This window comes from Panthera pardus, unplaced genomic scaffold (genome assembly GCF_024362965.1).
Source record: "Panthera pardus isolate Hobbes unplaced genomic scaffold, ASM2436296v1 HiC_scaffold_8, whole genome shotgun sequence".
NCBI lineage: Eukaryota > Metazoa > Chordata > Mammalia > Carnivora > Felidae > Panthera > Panthera pardus.
The window spans coordinates 26,557,846-26,585,601 of NW_026527013.1; the positions used below are offsets into that span (position 1 = coordinate 26,557,846).

General features: G+C 50.5%; 1 protein-coding gene across 1 annotated transcript in view; it reads right to left on the reverse strand.

Annotated features, from left to right (window-relative positions):
- Positions 1 to 20,200, reverse strand: part of FAM107A (family with sequence similarity 107 member A) — a 54,121-nt gene extending 33,921 nt beyond the window's left edge. The window contains exon 1 of the mRNA XM_019469921.2: positions 19,783 to 20,200. Within this exon, the coding sequence (XP_019325466.1) occupies positions 19,783 to 19,806 (24 nt within the window). The 5' untranslated portion in view covers positions 19,807 to 20,200. The remainder of the gene's footprint in view (positions 1 to 19,782) is intronic.
- Between the last annotated feature and the right edge of the window lie 7,556 nt (positions 20,201 to 27,756).

Here is a 27,756-nt window from a genome sequence, read left to right on the forward strand (position 1 = left end):
AAAAGTAAAACAATCTTTGGCCAGAACTGATGCTACAGACTTGTGTTTACTAACATGGAAGATGCCCACTACCTCTATATGAAAATCAAGTGGAAAAAAAACAGGTTACAAAATAGTATTTGTAATTCCATTTTTCCTGGTAACAAAATTGGTTATATGTATATTATTACATATGCAGTATTATGCTATGGAGATAGCATATTAGATATACACATATGTTACACATATCAATTATATATATGTTTACATGTATAGATATGTGTGTAAATGTGTCTACATATGTACATTATGTGAATTTATGTAGGAAATGTTTAGAAGGATATGAATGAAAATGTCCCCAGTGATCATACTAAAAGGGTGGGAAATTTTATTCATTCATTCATTCACTCATTTTTGTCATTCTCTGCATTTCCTGAGGGGTTTATTCATTTTTTGGCAATGAGCTTGTATTGTTTTTATAATAGGAAAAATTATATGTTAATATTAACTTATTAATATTAATTAATCAGCAAAGTAAGATGATAAATTTGTCTCAACTGTGTTAGCCAGTCTAAGTGCAACTATCCTCTCATACCAAGACAGTCCACAACTCTTCTCCACTTTAGAATCCCTCTCTGATCCCAGGACTGTCTTTAATTACAATAATAATAATGAGGAAGAGGAGGATCATGATGTCCATTTATTGGGCACACACTGCATGCCAGACATTGGCTGGTACTTCACATGTATTCTTTCATTAGAGATATAGATACTCTCATGTCTTTGGATTTCCTAGGAGAGCCTGAAATGGGGACTTTGTGCAAGTGATTTATTGAGGGAGGGCTCTCCTAGGAGGTCTCCGTGAAGGAGTAAGGGAGGGAAGAGGATGGGGCAGGGTAAGTTCGGCAAAGATGGGGGTTCAGCTGAAGTCTAGTCTCAGTCTGACCCCACGAGGAGGTCTGGACTATATGTGGTACTACGTTGTCCTGCTTTGAGGCAAGAGGACTGGCCTTTTATCCCTCTACATTAGTTGGTCATTGGTTGTAGGGCAATGGGAAGGGATAACCAGGCAGAAGGGCTCAAGTTCCCAAATACCTCAGGGAGAGGCACCTTCCATCAGCCAATCGTTCTAAGAGTGCAGCTGTTAGCTGCCAACGCTCACAGTACCTGGCGGCTGGGTGTGCTGGACTACTACAGGGCACCTGGGTAGAGCACTGACCTACATATTATTATCCCCATTTTACAGATGGGGAAACAGACTCAGAGAGGTTGAATGACTTGCCCAAGGTTATTCAGTTGGTAAGAGATGGAGCCTGGTTTTGAACTCCGGTCCAAAGCTCTTGCTCTGAGCCCTGAAGCCAGACTGCTGGTAATTTCACTACCCCACCATGGGCCCCCTCCACTGGCTCTCCGTGCCTCACATTAGCGTCTCTGCCGATAAGCAGTTCCAACCTGGGCTTTTGAAGGAGGGAGCCACAAAAAGCCTTTGTGTTTCTGCAGAGGTCCTTGAAGGTTGTATGTTGGTGGAGCTGGTTGCTAGGAGACATTTCTCAAGAAAGTTTCCTTTGGAAAATGAGCTCAGGCTTTGCCCATAGCCTCACACTGTTATATCTGGGAGAGAGACATCTCAGCCTGTGTTTCCTCTATGGTATTAGCTGTGGATCCGATTCCTTCTCCAACTGGTTTTTCCAGGCCCCAGCTCAGAGTGTATCCTGGCTGAAAACGGCTCCTTGGCCAGACAAACTCAGAATCATGGAGAGAAAGAGCCCTTTGAGATGACCTGCCTGCCCTCCCCATTATGCAAATGGAGAAACTGAGGCACAGGGAGTTGAGGAGCTCACCTTGTGAGCTAGTGGCAGGGTCATGATTTGTGTCTGATTATGGCACGAGGCAGCCCCCCCGGTGTCTGAACCCTGTATGGTGAAGACAGCAGGAACTCTGTATGTGAGGACAGGGTGCATTTCTCTTCATTAATCCTTGGGTTTCAAAGCCTTCTGTGGACAAATGATTACTTTGCTCAAATGGAGATGAGCAGCTGGCATTAACTGGGCATCTACTCTGTGCCAAAGCCTAGAGTAAGTAAGTGCTTTAAGGTCTTTATCTGCTAAATCTGACCTCTAGACCACCTTGGGGTTCATTTCTACTGGCTGTTTTTTCCTTGACTAGAGATCATGTTTTCCTGTTTCTTTGCATGTCTAGAAAATTTTGATGGTATGCTGGATATTGTGTGTGTGTGTGTGATGTGTTATAGAGACTCTTGATTCTGTTTCCTATTGAAGTGTTAAGTTTTGTTTAAGTAGACAACACAATCACTAGCTGATCCTTTTGAAATCCCATGCCCTTCATTTTATACTTTATTAAGGGAGATTCATGCAAAGCTCGAGGTGTTTCCCAAGCCTCCCTAACTTGCAGGACTCAACTTTAAACTCTGGCCTCTGAGGATATTGAAGGATTTGGCTTTAGCTTTTGTTAGGGCAGGTCTAGAGGGGTCCTTACACTAGAGCATGGTCCTCACTGCGAGGGCACAGCCTTTCCGGTGTCTCAGCTCAAAGCCTGCAGTGAAGGTCTCTCCAATGTCTGCCAGCACTGCTTGACCGGCAGGATCTGTTTGCTCTCCACTCCCGTAACAGCTGGTCTCTGCTAAACCTTGGATGGTTTCATGCTGTGCACGCACAGCCCAGCCTTTGGGCAAGGACTTGTGGGGTGTGGGGGACCCCCACATAGACTTCTGGGGCCCTGCAGCTATGCAGCTCCTTCCTCTCCAGTCCTATGATTCCTTTTTTTTTTTTGTCTCAGTTGCCCAAACTCGAATCCCTGCCTCCTGAGCTCAGAGGGACTGTTGCATTCTGTTTAAGCTCCACTGCCCTGTGCCATGCCTGGGAGATTGTCCTAGGATGAGAGCCCAGGTGATGAGGGGCTCACCTTGTAAACCCCACTCCCTCAGAATCACAGTGTCTATCGTCCACTGCCTGCTCTCTGAAGACAACTGCCTCTGATTTTGAAGTGTTGTTTTTGGTGGGAGGGCTGGTCTGGCACCGGGTCCTTCATTATGGCTGGAAAAGGAAGTCTACCTCATAGCTGGACACTCTCTCTCTACATTTGTCTTGGAATGTTTACTAGGAGCCTGAGAAAAAGGGCTAATTAGCATCATTTAATAAGCAAGGAAATTGAGATTCAGAAGGGTGCAGTAACTTACCCCAATAGCAAAATAGGCCAAGTTACTGAAAAGAGTTTGCTAGGGGCACCTGGGTGGCTCAGTCTGTTAAGCAGCCGACTCTTGGTTTCGGCTCAGGCCATGATCTCAGTTTCGTGAGTTTGAGCCCCACATCAGGCTCTGTGCTGACAGTGCAGAGCCTGCTTTGTATTCTCTCTGTCTCCCTCTTTCTCTCTCTGCCCCTCCCCTACCCATGGTATCTCTGCTTCTCTCAAAATAAATAAATAAGCCTAAAAAAAAAGAGTTGGCTAGATTTCAGAGCCCATATTTTGTCCTTGTACTTTCAGTGGAAAAGATAAAATAAAAACTAAATTTCACAATTACCATCACCAAAACAGCAGCGCTTTCTGAGCCAGTTCACCTATTTTCCTATATCCCATCTCTCACCATGTACCTTTATTCCTGTTTCTGCCACTGGCCCCTGTTCTGGCTGTTGTCCCCTTTCACAGGGAGGATTCTAGTTGTCTCCTACGGGGCTTCCATTGTATTCTTCCTAGAACACTTTTGCTGTCTTACTCTCTTGCTCCACTGACTTCAGTGGCTCCCTATGACTCATGGCCCTTCCCAAAGTGTAGAATTGGGACCTGCACCTTAGGGAATGCTACACCTCACAGCTCTCCTCTTGGAGATTCACGGCTGGAAGTGTGAACATGAAGAGGCTCTGTAGGAAAGAAACCTGTTTAATTGGGCTTCACCCAGTCTGTTGATCCTGAAACCTTTAGCTCATCTAACCCCTATTAAAATCTTGTGGAACATATTAGAAAACTTTGGACCACAGAGTAAAGGCTAGTATTTTCTGTCTGCATTCCAGTCCTACATTTCAACCTACTCTTTCAATTTCATTTTCCGTGACTTCTTGTCACAAGTCACCCTCCCCCCGTACCTATTTCCCCCTCCAGTCTTCATACCCCTCTAGCTGTAAGAATGATATAAGCCTGCAGCTGCTGGGAGTTTCCCTGGAGGAGGACTGGTCCAGCAATGAGGTCAACCAGAGGAAAGTGGAACCATGAGGAAGAGAGGGACCAGGTCCATTTAAGACCCTGGATGCAGCCTTGCCTGAAGCCATTTCTCCTAGACTTTCAGTTATAAGAACTGATGAATTATTTTTCTTTCCCTCTTGACTCCAGACTCCTGCAACCAAAAGAGCAAACAACAGCCTGAGAATCTTATGCAGGGCTCTTTCCAGAACAGCTCCTTCCTCATGCCTTAAATAACAACAACTAACCTAAGAGCCAGGCACCTCACCTGTACCAAACCTGCAAGGTGATAAAAATATCCCCAATTTACAGATGAAGAAATTGGGGCTCAGGGAGGTTGAGCCACTTGCCCAAAGTCCCACAGCTGGCAGGTGGGAGAGCTGAGATTTGCTTCCTGCATCTGGAATGAACCACCTAGTCCACAGCATGCAAACCTGGCCTGGATTCTACCTCCCCAGACTCTCACGGAAGTGGCATGGGAGACACCTGGGCTTTCTGGAACGGGGCAAAGGCAAGGAAATCAGCAGTGAGACCTGGCCTCAGATCCCATTACGCCAGGGGAGATCACGTTTCCCCTGTTCTGGCGCCATGAGCAGGGCAGAGAAGCGGGCAGGCAGCCACTTCCCTGGTTATTCAAGTAGAAAATTACAGGTGCCCAAAATAGCCTGGGCATTCTTTTATTTATGAATAAGCAGCAACTCTGTGAAGCTGGAATGGGGGCTTATATGTATTTCTTTCCTTTGACCACCTTCCTGAGATCTGCAGAGATCCCTAGTTCTTTCGGGGGGCTCTCTCAGGAGTTGGGGGAGCTGGCAGGATTGGGGTGGAGGTGTTTTCAGGGTACGGTGATGAAAAAAGGAGAAATGAAGCCTCACCGTGCAGGGGCTGGGGATGCCCCAGTCCTGAGGCTTGAGTTCCCAGAGGGTGCAGGGGATGGGATAGCAGACCTAGGTCTGTCCCAGCTATCCTCATCTTGCTGTGTGGCCTTAGGCAAATGGCTTATCCCCTCTGGGCCTCTATATCTTCTTCTGTAAAATTGAATGAGTCCTAAATGCACAGAAAAGTGTATTTTCTTTTGAGCATAAAATTAATACTTGCTCATTGTAGACAATGTAGAAAGTGCAAAAAAAAAAAAAAAAAAAACACCAAAAAACAAAAAAAACCCAAACCAACACAACCCCACACAAAAATGACCATTATATCCCCCATTGTCTCTCCCTAATTAAGATAATCAGGATTAACCTTTGTTATATATCCTTCCAGTCTTTCTTTCCATGCATGCATTTAAAAAATGGTTGGTAGAGCACAATACCTGAGCCACTGTGCTCTGAAAATGGAACCCTCACTTATATTACAGTCAACAAATATTAGTCAACAGACATTGTTGAGCACCGTCCTTGGCCCTGGGTGGCTTGGAGACAGTTTTACTCCAACATCCCCTACATCCTCTTTCTGTTTGTCCAGCCCTCTGGCAACAACCCCAACCCTGGGTCCTCACTCAGAAGCACCTGAGGGGTTGGTGAGGCGGGAAAGTCATTTTGCAGGTCTCAGACGTGGATGTGGGGCCCAAGCTGGGGCCTACAACCTGCTGGTGCGGACATCTGTGACCTTGCCCTCCAGCAGGCCTGTGCACAGAAGGGCTGGCCTGGCCATGGCATCTGGACCTCTGACTGTCCTCCCTGCTGCCCTCTCCCGGGGCTGTGTGTTGACTAGTTGATATGTAAAGGGTGCCTGGCACATAGTGTACAATCAATAAGTCTCAGCTGCTGATAGGACTGTTACATCATTACTATTCCTAGTGGGGTCTAGGCAGCCTGAGGCCATTCCCTCTCAGAGACTCTGGTTGGTAATGAATCTGAGGAGACAGCTGAGTCACTTGCAGGATGGAAATAACAAGAGCATTAATGACGACCGCTTCCATTTATCGGGGCAGCACCTCGCTGAATCATTCCATTTGCTGCTTACAGCCACCTGAGTAAATGAGTGTCATCAGTGCCCACGCACAGGTGAGGAAACCGAGGCTCAGAGATTTCAGTTAACTCTCCCAAGGCCACACAGCTGGCAGGTGGCAAACAGGGACTTTATGCTAGATTTGTCCTGTGCAGGATCCCTGGTCCCTGAGGCTCAGCCTGTCGGGATGAGGAAAGCCTGGTCTCTGCCCCTGGGGCTCTCACCTGCTGGTGGCAGACGCCCTGATTTGGAACTTTAAGTTCCCTGTGTTTGCTGAGGGGTAGAGGGAGCTCCGGGGTCAGAGGGAGCTCTGGAGCCCAGCTCTGGCTGGGGGCTCCGGGGCCAGACGGCCTTCGTATAGATTCCTACTCCGACACCTTTGAGCTTTGTCACCTGCCTAACTTCTCCCCACCTCAGTTTCTCACCTGGAAAGTGTGGATAATCAAAGCATTGGCAGAGGCTGGAGCTGGATGACATGAACCTCTTAGCACAGGTGTGGGGCGTAGTAAGTGCTCAATAAATACAGCTGTTAATCACTTTCTCACTGATGTTATTCCCAGGGGACTTACTGAATTTCCAAAGGCCACCTTCCTTTGCACCAGAGTGGTGGGCAGGGCTGTGGCTGGTGTAGTTCAAGGAAACCCCAGCCTCCCGCCGGCACTTGGGGTTGGCTTCTTTGTGCCAGATGCTGCCCTCGGGCTGGGCTACTGCAGACACGAGCCCCAGTGTGAGAGGAGGTGGCAGGAAAGAGGGGTTCCTGCCCAAAGGCTCCCCTTCACTCACTCTACTTCCCCCTCCCAATCTGGAATCAGCAGAATTTTGACAGCCAGCTTTGCCCTCCAGAGATGGTGCTGTTCTGAGCTACGGCGCTGTAGCAGGGCCAGCCACGATCGTGATGTTTGCCCACCCTGGATGGCTCCTTCAGCCCGCAGGCACTCTTGATTTTCTGCAGTGCGTGTTTATAGGTGGGACCCTGACACGGGCTCAGCCCAGAGAGCCTTGACAACCTGACGGAGAAAAGCAGGGGAACTGCCGCTTCCGGGCTTGATTCCCGGGCTCTGGGTGGCCCACGCATGGCCCTGGGCGGTGATGTTCGGGCAAGTGTGTGGTTCAGACGGTGGGCTCTGAGGCGGCCTCCTGGGTCCGATCCCTAGGTTCACCACTGACCTACTGCGTGGCTTGGAAAGGCCCCTGACCTCTTTGAGCTGTTTCCTGTCTGTAAAATGGGGGTAACTGCAGCACCAACTTAATGGGGTTGTTGTGAGATGGTGCTGTGTAAAGTACTCGGATGGTGCCTACCACGTGATGATTAACTAAATGGGAAATGATTATTTCCTTGAAATGAAGTTGTTGGAAACCCTGTGGTCCGAGGTGCCAAACTGCTCTGCGTGAGAATGAAGAAATCCAGGAGACAAGTCACACTGTGTGGGTTGTGTTTCCTGCAGCAGTGATTCTCGACTCTGGAAACAACCTCCCATAAGGGTCTGATGGCCACGTTCCCCCTCGCTGGAAAGTCTGTCTGTCCTCACGTACACACAGCGTTTTCCACCCAACTTCATAGAAACCCACCTAGGAGCCTAAATGTGGAATTCATCCCAGGGAAAGGACATAGGATGTCTATCAGGGCGTGGAAGAATAAAAGAATAACTTAAATTCTCTCAAATCAAAGATTGTTCAAGCAGATCGTGGCATGTCTGTATCAGGGGAATACTATGTACCCATGAAGAAGGGATTGACATGAAAGGATGCCCTCCACCCCAGGGTTGAGTGCCCCAGGGCCATTACCTCCCTGTGAATGGGGGAGGGAGGAAACTGGGAGGAGGCCCTGCTCTCTGGAGACCATCTCTATCCAGCCCTCCCAAGGAGCTCAGCCTCCCATGACTGTCGAATCCTCGCTCTGGGGTTGTGGAGCCTTTGCTGGGCAGGTGGCAAAGGCAGGAAAGTTTAGCTCTTACAGCCGGTCTGAGGTCTACATGTCACGCCTGCCGCACACAGCTTGCTGGCTCGGCTCCTGCTGCGCTATGGCCCAGGGAGGCAGCCCGGAGGCTCCTGGCTGCAGCACATCAGGCTGGGGGCAGGCAGAGGGGTGCCCGCAGACCACGGTGCCAGTGGGCAGGACTGGACCCATGAAGTCACCCCAGGATGTCTCTCCCTATCTCCACTGTTAACCTGGCTGAGACTGATGAGACATCCTTGGAAAAACTGCCACTGGAACTTTCCACTAACCTGGCTCTGGAATGACAGGAGTTGGAGGAGAGGGAAGCCCATGGCCATTTCATGGCCAACTTCTTAGCTGACTGTCTGTGAGTCAGACGACACTCACAGAGAGATGTTTGTAGTGCACAGGTTAAAAATAATTCCAGTGCCTCCAGGCTATGGGATCTGGGAGTCCTGCTTAGAATTTTTTTGCACCGATATTTATGAGTGGATTGGACTGTGATTTTCTTTTCTTTAAGTGTCCTTGTTTAATTTTGATATCACAGTTATTTTATCATAGGGGCACCTGGCTGGCTTTCAGTAGAGCATGTGACTCTCGGTCTTGGGGTTGTGAGTTCGAGCCCCACGTTGGGTGTAGAGATTACTTAAAAATAAAATCTTTGAAAATAAAATGCAAAAAGTTATTTTATCATAAAAAAGGTGGGAAGTGTTCTCTCATTTTCTGCTGTTTAGAAGACAGAGTATAAAACCAAACTGATGAATTACTTTAAAGCTTAATAGAACACACCTATAAAAATGATGATCTGATGGTTTCTTTATGGGGAGATTAACCCATGGCTTAATTTCTTAAAGTGTTACTAACTACTCAGTTTGCTTATTTCTCCTTAAGCCAGTTGTTCAGCAATGTTTTCTAGATGTTTCTAGAGAGTTTAAAATTTTACAGGCGTAAAGTCAGCTGTATCATTTTCTGCCATCTTCTTCAAAGAACCAACTTTGAGCCATACTGATCTTTGTTATCACATATTTGTTTTCCAGTTCTTTAATTTCTGCTCTAATTTTTATTTTCCAGTTACTTCTGGAAACTACTAGAACTACTTCCTGTTACTAGTTTTTTAGATTGGTCTGCTGTTCTTTTACCAACTGCTTAACTTTGACATTTGGCTCATTAAATCTCAGCCTTCTTTTCTATCTGCTTTTAAGGTTATAAACTTCTCCTTAAATACTGGGTTATCTGTGTTTTGATATACAGTATCTTTATGACCACTGAGGTCTGAAGATTTTCTTGATCTCTTCGTTGATCAATCTAGAAGTGTTTCCTATCTTCCAAATATATTTTAGTTTCTTTTTTGTTTATTATTGTCCTTTAATTATGTTGTTGACCTATACCATGATGGGTAGGATACAGATGCTTTGGTATCCGGATTTGTTTTGTAACCTAGAATGTGGTCAACATTTGTAAATACTCCATGAGTGCTTGAAAACGTTTGGTAGGTTTCTAAATATATCTTTTAAATCAAATCTGCTTTATAAAAAAAAAAAAAGAAAGCAAAATCGTAATGAGACACTAGTATCTATCCATCAGGGTCACAAAAAATTAAAAAGCGTGAAAAGTAGAAAACATTGGCAAAGATGTGGGGTAGTTGAACACTGATACACTGCCTGTGGGCGTGTAGTTTGCTGTAACCGGTCTGCTTTATCTAGAAAAGGTGTGAAGGGCGGCAGCATAGGTGACCCCAAACTATGCCACTTTGGCATAAGGATTATTTTGAGCTAGAGACACTTGAAAAACAGCGGGTACAAGAAGGGTACTCTGCCCCCACCTCGTCTTCATGAAAGCAGGAGATAAGACTCCGGTGTCAAAGATGCCTTCCCTACACCAGGAGGAAAAAAACATTTTTATCACCAGAGACGGGATGGAGCAGAGAGAAATCTATACAAACAGATCTTGTTAAGATAACCCTTGTCTTCCTTTAATCTCTCCATATGTTTCAGTCACTTTCCCACAATTGCTATTTTTTGTTCAACTTGGTATAGAAGCACTTGGGTCTGTGTGCTTCTGGGGGCTTTGTTTTCCAATGCGGACTCTCATGAACCTGTGAAAATCTCTAAGCTTTTCTCCTATTAACCTGTCTTAGGTTGATTTAATTCTCAGTCCTAGCCAGATACCCTAAGAGGGTAGAGGTAAAATTTGCTCCCTCGGACTTAGTGATCCCACTTCTGGGTCCACAGCTGAGGGACACATGGGTCCCCTGAGACAGAGAGAGAAAATTCACAGCAACATTAGCGTAATGGCACTTGATCGCTTTGTGGAATACCAGTGCCAGTTCAAGTCCTGAACCTGTGGTTGGCAGAAACATCTCTATCGTTTTGAGATCTTGTTTTTTCTTCCTCGGCTCTGGGGCTGTTGGGGGTAGAGGGCTTCAGGGGTAGAGGATATTAGGACATCAGGAAGGGGGCTGTTGGTCTGTGGGGACATTTCCATGCTGGCATCTCAGTGTAGTCATTTGTAGATAGCATAATTTGAATTTCTGATTTGCTGGCAGCTAATGGTGAAGCCCTGTGAGGAAGGATGCCTCTTCCTAATTCCTGTCAGTCAGTCACTGTGGCATGTACTCTCTGTCTCCCTGAGCACACTGTGACTGCCTCAGGCCTGACGCAGCATCTGGCTCGGAGCGGATGCTCAGGAAATATTTATGGAATGAAGGAGTGAGTTCCCTCTATGACAGCTATGGATTCATTCATTTATTCACTCATTCACTCATACCTATCGTATGTCCGACCTGCACTAGGTACTGAGCCTCCAGAATGAGTGACAGGTAAGGTCCCTGCCCTCAGAAAGCTGACAGGCTGGTTGGGAAAGCCAGGTATGAAACAGTTAAAGAAATAACCAATGAAGGTGATTTCAGATGGTGGTAAGTTCTGCGGAGCTCCTACAAGACTGGAGACAAAGATGGGGGTACTTAGCTAGGACGGGGGGTGGGGGGCTGGGGAAGGCCTCTCTGAGCTGAGCCCTGCACAGTCCAGCCCTGGGGAGAGCCAGGGAAGAGTGCACCAGGAAGGAGGAACAGCAGAGGCAATGGCTCTGAGGTGGGGAAGAGCTTGGTGGGTCGGAGAAACACACAGAGTCAGTGTGGCTGGATTAGAGTGAGTGAGAGCCAGTGTCACAGGAGGCCACAGAGGGGGCCACATGGGGGTCACAGAGGGCCTGGTGGTTGTGGATTTCCATGTATCTGCTCTCCAAGGATTTTACCCAGGAGAAGGGAGGACTAGGCCTGGAATCAAAATGACATGTGGGAAGTCACCCCACTGGACAGGAGCTAAAGGGAACTGAGGCCCCAGGAGAGCTGCTGGCAGAGGATGGATGGGTTCCAGCTATGCTAGTGTATAACTTTAGATGCATAAGAAGAGTAGAGGTCCAGTGGGGTGAGGGTCACAGTTATGGGTTGAATTGTGTCCCCCCAAAGAGATATGTTGGAATCCTAGCCCCTGTACCTGTGGAGGTCACCTTAGTTAGAAGTAGGGTCTTTGAAGACGAAATCAAGTTAAAACGAGGTCATTAGGGTGGGCACTAAGCGAGTATGACCGGTGTCCTTATAAGTAGAGGAGACAAGACACAGACAGACAGGAGAATGCCACGTAATAGTGGCAGTGGCAGAGACTGGAGTGATGTATTTACAAGCCACAGAGCAACAAGGGTGGCTCGCAGCACCAGAACTAAGAGAAAGGCAAACAACAGATTCTCCCCTAGAGGCTTATGGGATCACAGTCCCTCCAACAGCTTGACTTCAGGCTTCTAGGCTCTGGAACAAATTTCTGTTGTTTTCAGCCACCTAATTTATGGCAGGTAGGTGGTCGGGGCGGCCCTAGGAAACAAGTATGTCCCTCCACGGTCCCCGGTTGTGACCACAGCGTCACCATGGGCCCTTCACAAACTGACTGCTTTGGGGCCTGCTGATGGCAGGATTCTCCATGAACATCTGCCACATCGTATACCCCAATATGACCCCGAAGTGTTCCCAAGAGTTCAGGTGCATAAGGAAAAACTCTTGGGTGGGTCCCCCACACAGCATCTCCATCTGGTTTCTGGCCGAGTTCTGTAGGTTCTGGGTATGACATCCCTTGTGGGACACCCCATGCCCTATCTGAAGCTTCCATGGGAGCAAGATGTCGCTAAGACCAAGCCAGGCTCTCCCGGCTTCCCTGGGGCACCTTGCTGTTTTCTTTGGTCTTGTCTTAGATTTTAGATGACAGAAGGAAAGTTCCAGCTCCTTGCCCTTTCCCTACCCTCCAGGCCCTGAGATCTGATCGCTCACTTAAACAAAGCCCCTCGTTCATGTCAGCTTAGGAGACACAATGTTCTGAAAGCAGATCCCTGGGGCCCAGGGAGGGAGCTGCCTTTTTGGATTCCTGCCTTCTCAAAAGCCGGCTTTTGATTTGGCCCCTCCTGCCCCACCTCCAAGCCCTTTCATGAAGGAAATTAAATTCTTCTGAACTTTAAGGTCGCTCTTCAACCCAGCTCCCAGTGGGACTGGAGCCACCACCAGCTAGTAACTCTACCCAGCAAGGTGAAGATTTACTCTGGCTTGAGCATCACGGTTTCATCCAGATACTTGAAAAACAAGTCAATGAGCTGTGGAGCCAGAGGCATCTGGGTTCAAGGCCTGGTTCTGGCCGTTAATGGCTGTGTGATCTTGAGCAGTGAGCTCAACCTCTCTGAGTCTGGGTTTTTACCTTGGTGAAGTGGGGACATACATATGTATGTGGCCGGGTTTGCAGTGAGGATTCTGTGGGAGTTCAATGACTGGAAAGCATTCATATTTTTACCTTCAAGTGATGCCCATTTTACAGATGAGAAGGAAGGAGGTCTGAGAGGCCTGGTGACCCCTGAGACTGCTGAAGCATGTGGAGTGGATTCAGTTCAGCTTATGGGTGTAGGCCAGGGTTGGCTGTGCTGTTCAAGGTCTCTGCAAACCTTTGGCTTCTGGAGCGTGTGGGAGGAGCCTAAGGCCATCTTGCATTACGATGACTTCCTCTGACCCCTTCAGGGCTGTGAAATGGGGGAGACAACCCAGGCCGGCCTGCAGAGAGGGGCTATTGCCATCGTGTACGTGGGGTCCTGGCACTGCATCCTTTGGGAGATGCATGTTCTCACCTCCTCGCTTCTCCCTGCCTCATTTTGCCCCCTAAAGCAGTGAGTTGCACAGCTACCAACCCTGCATTGACAAGGGAGGAGTGTGGAAGCCCAGAAAGGGAGACCATCTCGCCCAGGGTGGCTCAGGGCCTTGAGGTGAAGGTTTTTGCTTGCTGGTGGATGAAAATTGGATTAAGAGGATGTGAGTGATGTAAGGAAGGAATGAAAATAATGTCCTGCCCTCTACTGTCCTGGAAGGATTTGCCCCTCATGGTCTGAGCATGAGGTGAAGCCTGCCATCTTGGGTCCTTCTCCCTTTTTCCTGTCTGGAGGCATGAAAACACATGGGAGTGGAAAAGAGGCCCAGAGGGGCACTCAGAGGGTGTGGGGAGCAGAAGGGCAGAGGTTGGGGAGAACAGGCTTGGGGTCTGCTCATTCGGCTCCCAGCAGAGTTTCTCTTGGTGATTTTCATCACTTGTGTCTTTGTCTCTCTTTCTCCCTCTCTATCTCTCTTTCTCTTGCTTTGTTCTCAGCTGTTTTGAATACTTGAGCAAAATAAAGGAGAGAAAAAAAGAATATTCTGCTTGATCAAAGAGGCTGAGGAAGATCCATAGTTGGTTTTTGGGGGGAGGGTGTTACTATAAGGAAGTAGAGGGGTAGGTGGGGCAGTGGTGAGTTAGGGCCTCACTTGACCCAGGCCCATGGCAGGTCCCAACCCCAGAATCAGGGGTCAGGACACTGTGCTAGGCTCAGGAAGAGTGGCTGCAAACCAGAAGATTCTTTCAGTTCCTGGATGCACCATGCCTCTTATACCTCTAGGCCTTGGCAGGTCCTACTGTGTCCCTGGATGTCTCTCCTGGCTCCTAGACCTGCTTATCCCTTCTTCATTCTTTGGATCACAGCTTGGGCCTCTGGGAGCTTCCCTGGCCTCTTCTTGCTTTGTGGACCTCCTTCTGTGCCCCAGCTCCTCTGTGTTTCCCTTATCAGGGCACCTAGTACCTGCTCTGTCATCACCACTGACTTATTTCTCTCTTGCTGGGCTGTGCAGGGACGGGGCCAGAGTCTTGTTCACTGGTCTGTCTCTGGCGCCTGGGATCCTGGTACCCAGTGGTGCCCAGTCAGTGCTTGTTGGATGAATGGTGAAAAAAATGGTTGGATGAATGGTGAAAAAGCCCAATGAGGGATTTTGCATTAGGCCAGGAAGTTGTGCAGGTGGAAAATCTGTGTGTGTGTGTGGGGGGGGGGGGGCAGCTGGAGGCAAGGTGGTGAATGTGGGAATTTGGGTGAGAGTCTTAAAGCTCTTGGAAGGTAAGAAGGGGATGTGTGGGAGAAATTGAGGGACTCAATCTATGTCCTTCCTCCCAGCCCGAGTTCTGTGTGGATCCTTCCATGAATTTGGCCTTCAGCCCCACCATGGAGTTACCCCCATGCAGACCCAGCCACCATCTCTGTCTCTCTCTCTCTCTCTCTCTCTCTCTCTGTCTCCCTTCCTCAATCTGTTGGGTACTTATTATCTGCTAGGTGCTGGGGACACAACTGTGAGCCACAAAGTCAAACACAGTCTCCCTCCTTGGGGAAATCACAGAACTAAATCCGAGATTACAGCCTCGATCAGTGTGGTGGGGAGAGCGTGGGGAGCATAATGGGATTTGCCCTAGTCTGGGGAACTCAGGGGGAGTGGTGGTGCCATGGGGTGTCTGAGGGAGCTTTACCCCCTTCTAATCTCTCTGGCCCCTTCCCAGCACCGCTGGTGATCCTCCAGGCTTAGCGAAACCTGCAGCCTGTTCCTGAGGATACGGCTCTGAGACAGGCTTGCCCTGCCATCCTCGTCTTAGCCTCTAGCCCTGCATAGACATTAGAGATCCACTTGGGCCAGGCTTCCGAGGAGAAGTGTCAGCTGAGCTGGCATCGTCCTTTCTTTCTCCTTCAATGTCTTTCCCCCATAAGCTGGGCTTCCTGCCATAAGGATGGACAGGAGAAGTTTTAGTCTTGGAAGAGGTGATTGCAGGACTGTAGGTGATGGCACTGTGCAATCACAAAGCAGCATTCCTTCCTCTGGGCAGACCTAGTCAACACCTGGGTACCAGGATCTGCTGGTAGAGAGTGGGCTGGATTCCACCCCTGCTCACCCATCCACTCATTGCTTTTGTGCATTGCCCAGCCTGTGCATCTGTTCGAGGCAGCCCAGGGCATTCAGCTTCTGAATTCCATCTTGGCTTGGGGAAGCCAGGGGCAGAGGAGGAGGAAAGCCCCATAGGGAGGCCTCAGGGAACAGGAAAACTGCCCTTTCCCTGCCTCCAAAGGTCACTGTGCCTACTTTCAAATGCCCCTTTCAGTTGTTGCCAGTACATAGCCCTACAGCTCCCAGACCTGGCCCTCTGTCCTTGGGCTTTCCCAGGGAAGAAATTTTAGCTCCAACTTTTTCAAGCGTGCCAGGCGAGGCTATTCTGAGAGTAGAGGATGAGGTGGAGAGGACAGTTCACAGTGGAGGGGAGCACGGGGTGTTTACCGGTTTGCTCAGGCTGGGAAGGAAAACATTCAGGGGCTTTCAGATCCAGGGGGTGAACAGATGGAGTAAAAGGGGGAGCCTGGACCTGAATGACAAAGTCCAGGGTTTGGCAAGCTGCTCACAATGGCAGCATTTGTGCTAGTGCCTAATCCCAGAGCCCCCGGGAGTGTGCCCTGCATGCCCAGATGAAGCCCCAGCTCCCGTCAGGGAAGCGGTCAGAGGCGGTGGGCAGGGGTGGGGGGGGGCGCATGGCATGGCACGGGCAGCGGGCAGTGAGAGCCTTCTAACGAGGTCCTCCGGCCCCACTGAGCGGCGCCGGGGAGAGGAGCCATCCATCATCGGTGGGGATAATTGTTCAGGGAGCCAGTGGGGCCCGGCCAGATGTGCACCTTTCGGACTCCATAAGAACGAACACTCCCTTTCAGGCCATTTATCAAATTTAGCTGGATCTCTCCTCTTTTATTCCTTTTGTTTTAGTCAAGGAAATTTCCTTCTAATGAAGACGAATACAAAGCGACGAGTGACTTGGCAAATATCAACAGAGTCAGAATGTAGGATTCATTCAGTGAAAAATCTGGGTGGTGCTGAGTTTGGAGACAGGTCTTGCAGCATGCTGAGTGTTGAGGGCTTCAAGGGGTTCCACTGTGGGTCTGGGGGCACAGCCAGCCCCCTCTCTGCTGAAGCTCCACCTTCAGCTTCCAGAGCAAGGGTACCATTGTGTGCCACCGTTTCTGACACCGACTCTGTGCCAGGCACCTCTGCTCATCCTAGTGTGGAAGGGGAAATCATGATCCCATTTAGCAGATGAGGAGACTGAGGCTCGGAGAGGTTAAGCAGGTGGCCCTGACAGGGGTCCCAGGTGGGATTCGAACCCTGTTCTTCCTGCTCCAGAGCCCACCTTCACACACGCCAGCAGTGGGGTTCAGTGGTCAAGGCTCCTTAGACCGCCTGCTTCAAATCTCGACTCCACTGCTTACTGGCTGGGTGACCTCGAGCCTCTCATTTAATCTCTCTGTGCCTCTGATTGTTTGGGTAATGAACGTATCCACCTCAAAGAGCTGTGGGCATACTGAATGAGAGAATCTTTGCTGAAGCGCAATGCACATGGGCTGTTATGAGTAACGTTTTCTTTTTAGTATCAGGGTATCATTTAGTATCTGTATTTAGCATTGGGCGCTTTAAGGGTAGAAGTAGGATCATGCCTGGGGTGGTAGACTTGTGTGGGGACTGCCTGTAAGAGCCTGTGGGCCTGTGCCCTTCCTTGGGGGAGGGGCACTGGCTGCTGAGTGGAGGCTGAGGACAGAGTGCCCAGACCCCGGTCGTCTGGTGTCCGAGGGCCGTGAGAGTTGCTGTGAGGGCACGTATGCCTTTCCCTCCTTGGCCCAGCTCCCGGCACAGGTGCCCAGTTGATGGGTGTTTATGGGAAGCTGGGCTGGGAGCCAATGAAGATGTGACAGACAGTTATATACCAGGAGAGAGTGCACTAAGTGGGCAGGGGTCGTCTCCAAGGGGCGGCTTGGTCCTGCCCTGCATGGTGCTGGGGAAGGAGACCCGCTGCCTTCCTGTGTGCTTCTGGGGCTGGGCCTGGAGCTGCCAGGCCTTGTGGAAACGGTCTGACCCTGGCTGCATGGCCCTGGCAAGTCCTCCCGCTCTCTCAGCCTCAGTCTTCTAGCTGTACAATGGGGAGAGGATTGGAGCACATCACCAGGGGTTTTCCAGAGCTGTTATTTTATAACTGTGAGTAAGCCACCAGCGTGGGAGGGGTCTGAGAAGCCCCCAGGGACAGCAGGGTGACCTTTATAGGACAGGCCAGTGGGTGCTGGACATCATGTTCTGCATGGCTGGGCCTGTCATAGACATCCCACAGAGGCAGCTGGGCTGTTTGCCTCCAGAAATGGAGACAGAAGTAGGCATATGGGGGGTTTGGTGGGGTGATCCATGGTTGGGGGAGCCCCACAAAGGGCCTGGCCTGGGCATGCTCATAACCTATGCTCCAGGCCGGCTCTACCACTGACCAGCTGGGGGAAGTTATGTTTGCTCATGACTCAGTTTTTTCATCTGCTGTTGGGTGTGATATTAATGCCCTCATTGGCTCAAAGGGAGGACACAGGTGTGAGAGGATCAAACGCAGAGAAGAGAGAACGTTGACTGAGTACCTATTTTGTCCCAGGCATGATATCATTTAGGTTTTATGACAATGTGAGAAGGATTATTATCTTTAGTTTATCGAGGCAGAATCTAAGGCTCAGAGAAGTGTATTGTCTTGTCCAAGGTCATAGAGCACGTGGAGGAACTGACTGAGGTCTGTCCGACCCCAAAGCCCATGTTCCCAATCACTATGCTCTTGCTGCCTTCTCCCCGGGAGGCCTTTCCCTGCAGGGCTGGAGAAGGAGCTGGGCTCAGGGTAGGCATGGCTTTCAATGTGGGGGCTAGTCCTGGCTGACTGGTGGGGGAGTCCTGGGATGCTGTGCTGAGGGGGATTTTGAGGCCATCTACACTTAGTGGGAAAGGGTACTGGGATCCATTGGTGATGTCTGTCACAGGTGGGGGAAGAGAGGATGGCAATATGTGAGCTGTATTTGCCGTTGCTGCACGAGACCTTGTCGGGGTCTTTTCTAGGCCTGCTAAGCTATTCTCCAAGGTGACTCTCAGCACAGGTAAGATCTAGAGGCTGAGCTCATTCCCCCTTGGGAAAGGAGAGGAGCTGGAAGACTGTTCCTGAAAGAGGGGATGGGTGGGGCCAGGGCGCAAAGCGTGGCTGGGACGGCCGCTCTGGGCTGCTCAGATAATCTACCTGTCCTAACTGCGGGCTGGCTCGAGGGAACACTGCGGGAGGGAGAAGGGACAGCCACAGGACATCAACCTTGTAGGATAATGCTGCTGGGGTTGCTGAGGGGCGGCAGAAGCTCCCAGGTCTGACTGCTTCTGAAGCGAAGGAGGTGGGAAGCAGAGGCTGGCACTAGGAGGCCCCAGGGGGTTATCTAACCCAACACTCATTTTCCTGATGGGGAAGCTGAGGTCCAGAAAGACTTCCTCCATCAGGTCCATGATGTGTTTTAAGTTTGAAAAATGTGGCATGGGCTGGGTTGGCAGAAAATTTGGAGCCAAGCACAACCATGAGCTGTTTGAGGATTAGAGCCCCTGTTTACTGGGCCCTCTGGGTGTTAGGCAGTGTGCTAAGCACTTTATAGGTATCAGGTCATGGAACCTCCCAGGAAGTGGGGACTGGCCCTACTTTACAGGTGAGGAGCTGAGATCCAGAGGGGTTCAGCTCCTTGGCGCAGTGGGTAGATGGGGGAGCTGGGACTGGGCTGCCTGACCACACCATTGGGATCACTGTCCTGGACAACCTGGGCTGAAAGCATGCAGGAGAATCCCCAGGGAGCCCTGCCTCCCCTTCTCCTCCATCCAGGAGGTCTGGGCCGGCCCCAAGAAGGCTTGTGGAACAAGCCCCCTCACATGCCCCATCTCTAATGCAGACACAGGGGGTGTATCGACCACATTTTCAGAAACACGCATAGGCTTTGCTGTCTACAGATCCCCTACTGGGAGCTCAGATGTAGAAGGTGATGCATAATAATATGAAGAGAATTCTATAATAATATATAATAATAATAATAATAATAATATATAATACAATATAATAAATATATATGTATATATGTATAATTCATTTAATTCATTTAATATTTCACTGAGGTAGTGACTATTGTCCCCATGGGGAAGTGAGTTACAGAAAGCTTTGATACCTTGCCCACAGACACTCCCCTGGTGCATGCGGAGGGGTGGCCACAGAGCCTGTATGTAGGAAAGCAGAGAGGCATATGTATAAGACCAGAGAGCCCGTGAGATTGGGCAGCCCCAGGTCTGTTCCAGAGATGGAGAGATCAGATGGCTTTGTCTTAAGCCCCAGCCAGGTTTCTAGATGCAAATCTTGGCTGTGAGCTCAGGGAGGGATGCCAGGGGGCAGTGGCTGGGTGAGGCCCCCCAGAGCCGGTGGGTAGGTGGGTGAGGGCTCCCACTTGGTAAATGCAGTCTCCCTCCCCACATTCAGGGACCCAACAGGACCCTTGGGGGCTCTTACCTTCTTCCCCTGGACTGTTCCCATGGCACAAAGTAGGCACCAGGCCTGGGTGGGCCTCGGGGGCCAGGCTGGGGGTCCTCCCTGCTGATGTTGATCTCAGGAGCCGGGGCCCAAGGGGTTCCCCGGGCCAGGGCCCCCTGTCCTCTCGCGGCTCATTCTCCTCAGGCACAAAGGAGGCTTTCACAGCTGTTCCTAAGCCCAGAGCTCCTCAGGCAGGCTTAGAGTGATTGATCCTGTCAGAGGCGCACGGTGTCCGCATGTGGCCCACACGTCCTGTGGTCCCTGTAGCTCCTCACTTCCTGCACCCCTGCCTCTCTCAGAAAGGGAAACTGAGGCATCCAGGGTTGGGGGGAGAAGCAAAGCAGTCCTCTCACCATGCAGCCGGCAGCTTGGGTGCGGCGGGTGACCTCTGGCTGGCCTAGCAGGCAGGACTTGGCCTTCTTGCCAGGCCGGGCACCAATCCGCAGACAGGGCCCAGACAGTGGAGACTGTGTGGGACAGCTGGGGCATGGGGCTCAGGGCAGGCTTGTGTGGGCACATAAACCTCGGGCTGGACAGCCCCATTAATAAGACACTTGGGGGCAAGGGCTGTCCCAGAGCAGAGACTCTGAGAGCAGAGCACTTCATTCAACAGGACAGTTACCCAGGCGGGGAGGGTAGGGGGGAGGGCTGGTCTGGGCTCAGGCCAGGAAAATATCTGGAGGCTGGATTCCAGGCCCAAGGCCAAGTTCTCCAAGTTACCCCAGCAGTCACCCTCCTTCTCACTTGCTACCACCTTCCTTTTTATCACCAGCATGGGGTGAGGTTAAGGCCAGAATCACTTTGGGCTTCCGTCCTAGCTCGCTCTTCACAGTTGTGTGACCCAAGGGGGCATGATTTGGCCTCTGGGAACCTCAGTTTCTTCATCTGTGTGTGTGTGTGTGTGTTCCTATAATCACACTGCACAGTGTTGCTCTGAGGGCCAAAAGAGGTAGGTGTGTACAGCCAAAGCCATTGTTCTGTTAAAACAAATCAGATGATGTCATTCCCTGTTTTATCGTCTCCCACTTGACAGAAGAGGGACATCAACTGCCCCACCCCATGGGGCAGTAAGGATGAAATCTGGTGACTTGTGTAAAGCTCCGAGCAGAGGATGTGGACAATAACAATTCTCCAGAGAAGTTTGGTGCTGCTGTTATAATGCTGTTAATAACACTGATGATAAAATCACTGCCCATTGGCAAGTCCCAGGTAACCAGTTTGATTAAGCCTAACACCCTTTCTTAAGAGGTGGCTGGGCAGGGAAAATCTTGCCACCCTCACTTGGCTCTAGTATGGTGCCTCACTGGGAAGTGGTGATGATATATGACACAGATGATTTATGAAATGGTAGTTGGCAGTGAAGGCTCAAGGATTAGGCATTCTAGACCCAGCTTTGCCCACAGAATGAAATTCCTCGTGGCCTAAACTTCTGATCTATCAAGTTTTTCTTGCTTCTTGGAGATCATTTCCCATTCCCTTTTCTCCTTGACAATTCCTGGATCATACCACCTTTCTCCTCACCCCAGGACCTTTGCACTGGTTGTTCTCTCTGCCTGGAATGTTTCCCATCTCTCTTCCTCAACTCCATTTTTTAATCCTGCACAATTCTTTTCTTTTTATTCAACAGACTCAATTATCTCCTCCTCAGATAAGCCTTCCCTGACCCTCAATGCAAACTAGCTTCCTGGGTTCTCTGTTTATTATTTTTTCATTGTTCAGCTCCTGCACCTGAATGGCAGTTCCACAAAGCCTGGGACCTGGTCTGTCTTGTTTATTAGTTCACCTCCTGGGTCTAAGATAGAGCTTGGCACATTGAAGTCTCTCAATAAATATTGGAGGAGTGGGTGAATAAATGATGGAGGATGAAATGAAATAGTCTAAGTACGTAGAGTGCCCAACACAGTCCTGACTCATTGTAAGAATATTAGTACTGTCCCCTCTAGGCAAGCAAAAATGTGGCTTCTTCCTTTGCTCCTTCTTCTGGTCCAGCCCCTGCCTCAGCTGCCCCCCGTTCCTTTTCTCCCTGATTCAGTCATGGCTGGCATACCGCTTCTGATTTCCTGCAATACAGAGAGCATTCACGACATTGTAAAGGGCAGTGACTAAACTGGCCGTCAGCCAGAGCAGTAAAAATGCCGTAAGTCAGCCCTGAAGATCAAACTCCTTTGGCAGCCACCCCATAATTATCTACCAGCTTGGCTCTTGGTGGGATGGGAGGAGAGAAAAGGAATTTTACCCGCTTATTAATTTTTCCCCATCTGCTTGGAGTCCTGCTGAAATATGACTTATGAGCTGCACTAAAAGCTTGGTTGCCTGGAGGTCTTGATTGGCTGAAGGTCCGAAGCCTGGCTTCTGGCAAGATGAGGGTCTGAAATGCAACATTTGGACCTCATGCCATGGGCAGGAATGGGGGTGGTGGACCCAGAACCTAGCACAGGTCTTGGCACCAAGGAGTGCTTGGAATGCAGACACAGATGATTTATGAAAAGACGGTTGGTGTTGCAGAGTCAAGGACAGGGTCTAGACCTGGCTTTGCCTTGTCTCACTGTGTGGGCTGGGCACAGCTCGTAGCCTCTCTTTCTCCATGTGCAAAATAGGCTGCAAACATCTGTTCCTTCCTGAATCACAATCTTGTAGAGGGGAGCAAGGCTTACAAAATGTGGGACGGTTTTGAAAAGAGGAGTTGCATATCACTCAGACCGACTCCCTCATCGTCTCTCAAAGCAATGATGGTGGATTTTGAGAATGTTGACTCAGAGGTTCTGGGCAATTTTCAAAAGTCTTCAGAGGCATTCAGGAGGAGGAGGAGGAGGAAGGGGAAAAGGAGAAGGAGGAGGGGAGGGAGGAGGGAGAGAAAAACATTGTTCATCCCTGAGGAGTTTTAGGGCAAGTATTTCTGAAGGATTTGTTTCCTATAGTGACGTAGATGGACTGGGATTCCAATCCTTAATCGGAAGCTTTTTAGGTGTGTGACTTTGGACAAGTCCCTTGGCCTCTCTGAGCCTCATTTTCCTCATGTGTAAAAGGAGGTAACAATGGTCCCCACCACATAGGGCTGTGAGGATGAAATGAGGTAATTCATAGAAACCTCTCCACAGAGCCTACAGCAGCAATTCCTAAAGGGGTTGGGTGCTGCTCTTATGCTGCTATTAGTGTAATAGTAAATTGACTGCCCATTGGTAAATCCCAGGCATCCTATTAAGCGGAGCGCCTTTCGCCAAACTGGGTGGGCAGAGGTAACTTTGCTACTCTTCCCCTTTCTGTCTTGGTCTGCCACCTGCTGGTGAGGACTAGAATTACAGCTGCTGGAAAGCCCTCCCCCTTACCTCCCCTTACTTTCCCCCTCCTCAGTCTTGGGAGAGAGGAGTGGCGTCTAGGTGGCGAGAGGGTAAGGAGATATGAGCCCCAAATTCTGAGGCCACGAGAAGCTTGCAGAGATTCCTAAAGGCTTGTCCACCGCAATGATGAGAAAAATCAGTTCTCATGTCTTATCCGTTTTACTTCCCGAATAACTGCTACTGTTCCCCTTTGTTCCATCCCTCTGCATCTCCTGGTCCAGGCCACCTCTTGGGATGATACAGCAGCCTCTTCACCCTGGCCTCGCTTTCTCCACACGGCATCCAGGAGGAATTCTCAAAAACTGCAGATCTGGTCGTGTCATTCCCCAGCTTCAATCTCTCAGTGTGTCTGCACAGCCCCTGGACAAAGTCCTAGCCCCGTCCCCCAGCCCACAAGGCCCTTAAGGCTGTCACCCCTGCCTGCTCAGCCCTTGTTATTCATCTCTTCCCCTCCCAGGCCTCTCCAGCTTGCAGGCCTTGTTCATGCTGCTCCCTGGCCTGGCCTCCTTCTCCTCTTTGCCTGGGGAACTCCTGCAAACTCCCAAGGCTCAGTGTGGATGCTGCTTCCTCCAGGATACCTTCCTTGATCCCACAGTCTTTCCCAGCATAGTCCTTATCAAGTCATATTGTCTTTTTATCTGGGTTCCCCACGGGGACTCTGAGCAGGGACTGTGCCTGGTCTTCTTCACTGTGGTATCCCCTGTGCCTACCCAGTCCTTGATGCATAGTGGGTGAGTAATGACTGATTCAACTCTCTCCAGCCATTTTCTTGGACTCTCTGTCTTGCCCCAATCCTGAGCTGACCTGGAGGTCCCTGTAGTGGCCACAATGCCCTGGCAATGATGTTAAGAACCTCATGGGTGTTTGGCATTTTGTGATGCCCACCCCAGGGGACCCTAGGGGGGCTGGTTCTAGAATGCCATCTCCTTGGTGGGTTTTGGTGGTACGCCTGATGGTCATCTGGGCTCCCTTTCATCATTTGGAGGATGTGCCAGCAGAGACCTGCCCCTGGTTGAGGAGGAGGGGAGGCGGGAGGGGGCATGTCCCGTAGTCTCAGCCTCATATTCTCCAGTATGCAACAGCACATGCCCTTTATTCATGGAGACCTGACCCTGTGGGTGACAATTCCTACATGCTGGGTGTCTTGTCTCCTAGCCCAGGCCCAGGCTCAGTCCCATCCAGTTGGCCTTGGCCGCTGCCTCTCTTGGGATGGTTCCCCCAGAAGCCGACTTTGGGGTGAGGATTCTCATGCAGGTGATTTAAAATTTTTTTTAATGTTGATTTATTTTTGAGAGAGAGAGAGAGAGATAGAGAGACAGAGAGAGGCAGAGAGTGAGCAGGGAGAGGGCAGATAGAGAGGGAGACACAGAATCTGAAGCAGACTCCAGGCTCTGAGCTGTCAGCACAGAGCCTGATACGGGGCTCGAACTCAGGAGCATGAGATCATGACCTGAGCCAAAGTCGAATGCTTAACTGACTGAGCCACCCAGGCACCCTGCAGGTAATTTATTAAGGATGGGCTCCCGGGGGACACACGTAGGGGAGTGGAGGAGCAGGACAGGAAAGGGGAAACAACCAAGCAAAGGGACACTTTCAGGCCAAGTTCCAGCTCTGGTTCGATCCCATGGGGAGCCCTGGAGTGTAAATTGCACCTCATTGCTGTCCTGCTGCAAGACAGGGAGCTGGGCTTTCTGGTTCCCAGCCAGGCGGTCAGGAGCTGTGGACCATCCTGTAGTGATGTGAACTCCCACACTTGCTGGCCTCTCTTTTCTGCCCCAGTGAGCAGAGGAGGTATGAATAGCCTGAGGGCAGTTCTCCAAGAGGAGTGCAGACTGGTGGAGGGGACCTGGGTGGGGCACCAGCCATTCCAGTGTGCTGCCTTTCCAAGCTCCCCCTCTCCAGGAGACGCTGTCCCCAGTTCTCTGATTCATCTCATTGACGTTTTCTCAATCTTCTTTAAAGTGCTGTGCGAGACAGCTTTTAGAAGAGTACCACGAATCTTCTCTCACAACCAGGTGGCCATCCCATGTCCTTTTATTTTTTTATTTTTATTTTTTAAAGTTTATTTATTTTGAGAGAGAGAGAGAGAGAGAGAGAGAGAGGGAGAGAGAGAGAACACAAGCCAGAGAGGAACAGATTGAGAGGCAGAGAGAGAGAGGATCCCAAGCAGGCTCTGAGCTGCCAGCACAGAGCCTGATGCAGGGTCTGAACCCACGAACTGTGAGATTGTGACCTGAGCTGAAGTCAAGACTAGGCCCCTTAACCAACTGAACCACCCACGCACCTCCCATATCCTTTTAAAATAGGGACCACTGCCAAGAGCTCTGCCTAGCCCTGTTTCTGGCCATAGACTTACTTTAGAAGTCCTGGGGTGCCGGGGTGGCTCAGTCGGTTAAGCGTCCGACTTCGGCTCAGGTCATGATCTGGCGGTACATCAGTTCGAGCTCCATGTCGGGCTCTGTGCTGACAGCTCAGAGCCTGGAGCCTGTTTCAGATTCTGTGTCTCCCTCTCTCTGACCCTCCCCCATTCATGCTCTGTCTCTCTCTGTCTCAAAAATAAATAAACGTTAAAAAATTTTTTTTCAAAAAGTCCTTATTGTTTTTTTTAAATAAAAAAAATTTTTTTAATGTTTTTATTTATTTTTGAGACAGAGAGAGACAGAACATGAGCAGGGGAGGGGTAGAGAGAGAGGGAGACACAGAATCTGAAGCAGTTCCAGGCTCTGAGCTGTCAGCACAGAGCCCGATGCGGGGCTCGAACTCATGGACCGTGAGATCATGACCTGAGCCGAAGTCAGATGCTTAACCAACTAAGCCACCCAGGTGCCCCTGGTTTTTTAAATTTTGTAAAGTATTCTGTGAAGTGAGTCAGCTAAGCGAAGAGGAGTGGTGCGGTCAGGGTCCAGGGCCTGCAGAAAACCCGCATTCAGCTGGCCTCAGTCAGTCCTGGGGATGCGGAAGGAAGGGCGACTGGGTTCAGCGGGAGCCCTTTGTTAGCACTGACTGTCAGGTGTGAACAGAAGGCCCTGCCACGTGGAACAAAATGGGAGGAGTTGGAGCACATCCAAGCTGCCAGGCATTCTCCACCGGAAGAGTCAGTTGGTGGCGGTGGGGGGGGGGGGGGGGCACCTGGGTCGCTCAGTTGGCTGTGCATCTGGCTCTTGACTGTGGCTCAGGTCACGATCTCCAGGTTTGTGAGTTTGAGCCCTGCCTTGGGCTCTGTGCCGACAGCACAGAGCCTGCTTGGGATTCTCTCTCTCTGCCCCTCCACTGCTCATGCTCCCTCTCTCAACTAAACTTAGAAGAAAAAAAAGAGTTAGGTGGGGCCACCAGCAAACTCCCGCTTTAATCCCTGAAGAGTGATCTGCACTGGGAAAAATGGGGGAATGGGATTGTGTGGTGGGGGTGGGGGGAGCGGTGCCTGGCTGGGTCCCCTCTTCTGACTTCCTCAGCCAAGCCTGCTCAAAGTTGTCCTCTCAGGCTTTGAGCTCCGATCTTCACCCTACTGGGACTGCAGCCCAAGTCCCAGCTGCCATGGCTCCTGGCCGAAGGTTCCCACACTCTGTCCCCTCCACCCCAGGCTCTCTTGGCTCATTTGAAGCCCTGCTAACCCCAGGGCCCCCACCACTGGTTTACACAGGACTTGAGCTGCTGCTGGTCTGCTGCATAGGGTGTTCGCACCTCTCCGTAGGTTTTGCAGCCTCTCCAGTTCACGCTCCGGGAGCCAGGGTACCAGTGCTTTCTGCTCCCATGACCCCCGCCCAGGATCTGGTCTAGGCACTCCCTGCTTGGCCCTTCTCAGAGACCGAAGGCAGGGTCTTTGTACATGTCCCTTGGGCCTTACCACCTCAGGGGGCTCCAGTGGCTGGTATCAATGCCTCTGGGCTAAGGACTCTCTGCAGAGCCACAGATGGCCACTCTGTCCTCTGTAGGGCGGACAAAAAGTGCTCAGGAATTCGCATCAGCCCCAACACGAGCAGCACCCTCCCTAGCAGTGACTGACAGGACTGATGCAGACGCATCTCAACCTCGCCCTGGCTAAGAGATCTCTGGTGTGTGTATTCTACACGGATTCCTGGGGATCCTTGTGGGACTGAGCTCCACTTACCCACAGCTGTAGCAGAGCCGATAACACACCCTTTACTGGCTACCTTCCTCCCCTGTCTTACTTCCACACCCCCATTGGTGTTTTCTAAAATCACTTCCCAAATAAGTCTCAGGGGCTGCTTCCGCAGAACCACTCAGAAACAGCCAGAAGGTCTTTCCTGCAGCCTGCCTCTTCCTCCCAGTCTTCCTTAGGAACCCCCCCTCCCCCGCCCCTGCCCGCCCTGCTCCGGCTCTGGATTCTCCATCTCTCATTCAAGCAGCAGATCAAGGCAACATGCTCTGTGTCCGTCCTCTGGCTCTCTCTAGTCCTGTGGGTCTTACAGCTTAAGCTGAGAGCAAAGGATTCATTTACCCTTCAGCAAAATCTCTATGAAACCAACCTCCTTTCCAGCTGCCTAACCTGGTGCCCGAGGCTGTCATCGACCTGTCCCAGCTTGTGGGCCAAGCAAACCCGGCCTGGGCCAGTTTGATCTCAGGGAGAAACACTGCAATTCGGAAGGTCAGAACG